The sequence below is a fragment of the Rhinatrema bivittatum genome, chromosome 8 (genome assembly GCF_901001135.1).
Source record: "Rhinatrema bivittatum chromosome 8, aRhiBiv1.1, whole genome shotgun sequence".
NCBI classification, from domain to species: Eukaryota; Metazoa; Chordata; class Amphibia; order Gymnophiona; family Rhinatrematidae; genus Rhinatrema; species Rhinatrema bivittatum.
In genome coordinates this window covers 248,964,000-248,969,999 of record NC_042622.1, presented here as the reverse complement: position 1 = coordinate 248,969,999, position 6,000 = coordinate 248,964,000, and the positions used below count along the sequence as shown (strand labels likewise).

Genomic DNA, 6,000 nt, shown 5'->3' with positions numbered 1-6,000 from the left:
GGGTGCCGAGTAATTGTTGAACCCACCTGAGACCTGCCCGCTGCATGAGACTGCTGCAGATAGTCGCCCGGACTCCCAGGGCCAGGACCTTAAAGATAAGCTTCAGATGGGCTTCGAGCTTACGATCCTGTCTGTCCTTCAGGGCCATCTCTCCCACCATGGGGATAGTGGTGTGCTTGGTGACCGCCTAAACGGAAGAATCAACGGTGGGAATCTTCAGCATGTCCAAGCATTCCTCCGGGAGGGGATAGAGCTTGTCCATAGCCCGCCCCACCTGGAGTCCCACTCCCGTAGGAGCAGCAACTTATGCATGGGGTGAAAAGGAAAAGCGCTTGCCGGAGCCCTAAGTCCCACCAGGACCGGGTCCATATCCTTGGGTAAAGAGGCCGTAAGTGTGTCTGCAGGGGGCCCCTCCAGCCCCAGCTCCTGCAGGACAAAGGGGATGAGGGGCTCCAACTCCTCCCTTTGAAACATGCGGACCACTCTGGGATCATCCCCCTCCTGGGGTGGGAGTGCACTCGCCAAATCTGTAGTGGGGTCCGGATCTGAAGAAATTAGGGGCACAGGGGGGGGGGGGGGGATCAGGAATAGGGACCACTCCCGGGACCACCTGCACCCTAACAGACCCCTGGGGCTCCGGGACAGGGAGAATGGGCAGCGGGGGTCGGACACGGAATTTTCGGCGGGAGGGGGCCTGGGGCTGGGTCCTCCTCCTGCAAGCTGGCCAAATAGGATATATGCAGGAGAACAATTTCAGAAGAAAACCGGGTCCTGGATTTACCAGAGGGGGTGGGAGGACCACATCCTGGGGCAGCTCGGGGCTTAAATCGGGGGAAACTCCTGGAAATTCTGCTCCCCAGCTCCGAATTGGGAGCTGCCGAAATCCCCAAGATGGCCACCGTTCCCAAGGGGAATTCGTCCCAGAGGTAAATTTGCTTGCCCTGCCGAGGAGGGGTCTTCCTCACCCAGCAGGCAGAACAGAGCCCCTCGCGCAACAAGGGCTCCCCACAAGCTAGGCAGGCATTTGGCCGTGGCATCCCCACCAAAGAGGAGCCGCGAGCTGAAGGAGGGAAACAGCTGACAGCTAAAAATAACTCCCTGAATGCTCTGCTGGCAGGAGCAGAGGCAGGGGAGTGAAGCCTGCACGCTCCGCTGTGCCTGGCTGCCAGCTAAATCTTAATAGAAAAAATCTGAAGTTATTTATTTATTTTTTTCCCTCAAGAATGAAGCCAAACTGAGGGGAAAAAAAGGCAATGGAGCACTGAGCTCACTAGGCAGCCAGAAGGGGGAGACGAGTGACTGGACCACCAGCCTCAGTCCCCACACCAGAGAAGCAGTCACAGACTTAGGCTATGCCCTGCACAAGGGGCGAAGCCCCCCGAAGTCCGGCAAGAGCCAGGAGACGGAACAGTTCTCCTGCAAAAAAGAGAGGAAATAAAATCAATTAGTCTTAAAAAAATTTTTTTTTTATAATTGGAAAAATCCTAAGACAATCCCGAAGGAAATTACTTGCTTGATCCCGAAAGGAAGAAAAGGAAAGATTGACTAGCCCAAATCAGGAGACCACAGGGTGAGCTGATCCATCTGCTGGAGACAGACAAATACTGGAGGGCTGCAGGGTAGGCTTTGTCCTGATATAGGATACCCTTTCAGTTTTGGTCTGTCTCCATCTGCTGGACAGGAGGCTCAACCCACGGTCTGGACTGATCCGCCCTGCCGAGCCACCCCAAGTGGGGTTCAATAAACGTCCTGCATTAGAGAGGAGGCCAACTCCTGCCTCTGACCAAGAGTTAAATTTCCCATGGTAAAAGGTCTGCTAAGTAGCCTCTTTCCATTATAGGGTAATAATTTATAAACTCATTACCCTGCAGTTTGCATAGAAACATGCTAATTTTATTTATATTCCATCTTTTGGCATTGCAAAGCAGATTACATTCAGGTACTGTAGGTATTTCACTTTCCCCAGGGAGGCTTACAATCTAAGGGGTAGATTTTCAAAAAGCGCGCCTTCGCGTTCTTTTGTTGGCGCATCAGGCGCCAACAAAAGTACGCTGGATTTTAGTAGATACGTGCGTAGCCGCGCGTATCCGCTAAAATTCTGGATCGGCGCGCGCAAGGCTGCCGATTTCGTGTAGCCGGCGCGCGCCGAGCCGCGCAGCCTGCCGCCATTCCCTCCAAGGCCGCTCCGAAATCGGAGCGGCCTCGGAGGGAACTCACTTTCGCCCTCCCCTCACCTTCCCCTCCCTTCCTCTATCTAACCCACCCCCCGGCCCTATCTAGACCCCCCCCCTACCTTTGTCGGGGGATTTACGCCTCCCGGAGGGAGAAGTAAATCCCCGCGCGCCGAGACGCGACCTGGGGGCGGTTCCGGAGGGCGCGGCCACGCCCCCGGACCGCCCCGGGCCGAAACCACGCCCCGCCCCTGAAACGCCGCACCGATCTGACACGCCTCCCGACACGCCCCCCTCAAAAAACCCCGGGACTTACGCGAGTCCCGGGGCTCTGCGCGCGCCAGTAGGCCTATGGAACATAGGCGCACCAGCGCGCAAGGCCCTGCTCGCGTAAATCCGGGCGGATTTACGCGAGCAGGGCTTTTAAAATCCGCCCCTAAGTCTGTACTTAGATTTGTGCTTATCTTGCCGTGGCTTTTTACTCCCCTTTTACTATGGTTTTTTCCAGTGCTGAGGTTAGGTTAATGTCAAAAAGCCCATTCTAAAACAAGAGTAAAAAGCCGTGCTAGGCACAGCGTAACTTATTACATCAGCACAATTGTATGTACAATGAAATGATCTACTATGGATGAGGGTTGGTGAAAGCACTCTTTTCAATTTACTATAGGGTGGATAAAAACAAATGCTTCCATACAGTTCCATGGCAAATCCAAGACAAAAGTATCTATTTAGTACCATATCAATCAGCTGGTAAGGTGGATGAGGAAAAAGCTTTGCTTAAAATCAACAAGTGACTACTGTATGTTTTCACAAGACTACACAAATGATAAATGCACACCACTTCTCTCATATGCAGATGCCTAGTGTGAATTTTAATAATGCTTTATTAAAAACAGATTAATATGCAATCTTTTTACAGTTCGTTACAAAGGAAGGACTAATCTGTATAATGAATTGTATAAAAATTTCTCTTTTTGAGAACCTCCAGAAGATCTGCTTTGCAGAACAAAGTGCCATCTCTTTACATAGGAACTCTGAATACTTTCAAGTATCTGGTACAAAGCATTATAAAGAGGATCTTAAACATTCTAAAATAAATTTCTACATACATACAAGGGGGTGGGAAGGGGCTAGTGGGGATTCATGTTTCAAGCAGAGTCCAGGGGATGTACCACAGCATGGTTGCTGGGTTCAGTCTCCATCTCTTCCTCAGGCTTAGCAGTTTGCGTAGACATGACCATTGAAACTGTAACAAAAGAAAAACTACTATTAAAGTCAGACTTCATCTGACTTCTATAGTGGCATCACCTTAAGGGATGTAGCTTTTGAAATAGCTAGAGATTATATTATTCACATTAGAAAGTTACAAGTGCCCAATTTCCAAATTAAATACTATCATCCATGCCAGACCTATCCAGACAAGTGGGTTATATTCCCCTCTAACAGGAGGAGCTAGAGGGGGGAAAAAAAGCTCAATGCCACCTTCATTCCCCCTATAGGGGTCTGATATTGTCTTTAGCTCTTCAGCATTTGTCTCCAGCAGATGGTGCAAATGTTGGACTAGTGATGCAGCTAGGAGTAGGCTACCCCCAATAAGGCCCCAAATTCCCAGTGGAGCATAGGCAGAGTCTTGAGTACATATCTAGCAACTGACCTAGTGAGAATGATTTTCCCTTTCACCCTTGGGAACAGACTCAGTTGGGGGTCTGATTTCCTGTATTGGTGGTTTAGCACTGGATGGCACTGGCAGCAGAAGCTACTGCCAGCACACTTTCCCTCTATTCTTGGAAAGTAACATGGCGGCAGTAAAGTTACTAAAAATGAGTATAAGGAAAAATGTATCCTAACCTGAATTTCCTTCCCTTGAATCCTGCTATACTAGTCCCATATGAGTTTATTCCCCCCTACCAGCAGAAAGGAAAAAAAAAGCACTAAATAAAGAAGCAGAAAACAAATGCTACAAAACAATGCAACTAGTCTAACGGGTGCAAAGAAATTTGATCATAACACACCTATATTATACTCATTACATTGGTTGTCAATTTACTACTGTATTCAATATAAGGTTCTGACATTAATTTGCAAGATTTTTTCCAAACAAGGACACGGTCTAGCTTGGAGATACCCTTTCAATCCTATATTCTGCAGGAAAATTTTAGATACTCAAATAAAGGTTTACTAGAGGTGCCATCAGTATGCAGTGCCCATTTAAGAAAGGTCCGGGAAAGAGCAATCTCTATAGCTAGTCCAAAATTCTGGAACTCAATGCCTGAGAGCTTGAAAATATGCATAGATTTTAAAATACTTAGAAAAGAAGGACTAGAAAAGAGTTAAAAACATGGCTGTTCGGGATTGCATTTTCAACCTAATGATGCTCAGAGAAGCAATATGTAATTTTATTTAAGAACATAAGAAATTGCCATTCTGGGTCAGACCAAGGGTCCATCAAGCCCAGCATCCTGTTTCCAACAGTGGCCATTCCAGGCCATAAGAACCTGGCAAGTACCCAAAAACTAAGTCTATTCCATGCTACTGATGTTAGTAATAGCAGTGGCTATTTTCTAAGTCAACTTGATAAATAGCAGGCAATGGACTTCTCCAAGAACTTATCCAAACCTTTTTTAAACACAGCTATACTATCTGCACAAACCACATCCTCTGGCAACAAATTCCAGAGTTTAATTGTGCGTTGAGTGAAAAAGAACTTTCTCCGATCAGTTTTAAATGTGCTACATGCTAACTTCATGGAGTGCCCCCTAGTCCTTCTATTATCCGAAAGAGTAAATAACTGATTCACATTTACCTGTTCTAGATCTCTCATGATTTTAAACACCTCTATCATATCTCCCCCCCCCCCCCCCAGCTGTCTCTTCTCCAAGCTGAACAGTCCTAACCTCTTTAGTCTTTCCTCATAGGGGAGCTGTTCTATCCCCTTTATCATTTTGGTTGCCCTTCTCTGTACCTTATCCATCGTAACTATATCTTTTTTGAGATGCGGCCCCCAGAATTGTACACAGTATTCAAGGTGCGGTCTCAATATGGAGCGATACAGACGCATTATAACATTTTACGTTTTCTCCCAGGACAAGCAGGATGATAGTCCTCACATGTGGGTGACATCATTAGATGGAGCCCTGTCACGGAAATCTTCTGTCAAAGTTTTTAGAACTTTGACTGGCACACTGAGCATGCCCAGAATGCCACTAACCCTGTGGCCACCAGGGGCTCCCCTTCAGTCTCTTTTTTTCCGCGCAGCAAGTTGCCTTGCGGTTAGGAGTTCTGTGAGAAATTCTCACAACTTTACTCACTGGAAATATTTGAAGTTTATTATTTACCTTCTTAAAATCACCCTCACCGGGGTCCGTTCCCTCCGATGCTCGGTAAGTGTTTTTTTCCTGTGATTTGCGGTCGGTTCCCTGTAGCCTACCTCTCGGTTCCCGACAGCGCGCCCGCCTCTTTCAATGGAGATCGGGTTTAGAAAATGCCCCGAGTGTCCGAGGACCATGTCCATCACAGACCCGCACAGTGTTTGTGTTTTGTGCTTAAATCCCTCGCACGACGTCCAATGCCCTAGTTGCACACAAATGACCCCCTAAGGCCGGCGCGCTTGTCTGGACAAGATGGAGCATTTGTTTGCTTCAAAAAGTTCTGCTCCATTGATGCCAGTTCAAGTGCCACCGACCAGAGAGGGTCAATTGACCTCAGAGATGCCCCACCAGGAACATTGTGGACCGGATGACCGTCCGTCACCAACACCATTGAAGGCATCAGCTACAGCGTCCTTTCTGCCAGAGGACTGGACCGAGCAACTTGTTATTTGTAACTTTTC

The 6,000-nt window shown here is 48.0% G+C and overlaps 1 protein-coding gene across 1 annotated transcript in view; it reads right to left on the bottom strand.

Annotated features, from left to right (window-relative positions):
• Window positions 1–3,022: 3,022 nt before the first annotated feature.
• Window positions 3,023–6,000, bottom strand: part of CHAF1A (chromatin assembly factor 1 subunit A) — a 384,823-nt gene continuing 381,845 nt past the window's right edge. The window contains 1 exon segment of the mRNA XM_029614524.1: window positions 3,023–3,417. Within this exon segment, the coding sequence (XP_029470384.1) occupies window positions 3,320–3,417 (98 nt within the window). The 3' untranslated portion in view covers window positions 3,023–3,319.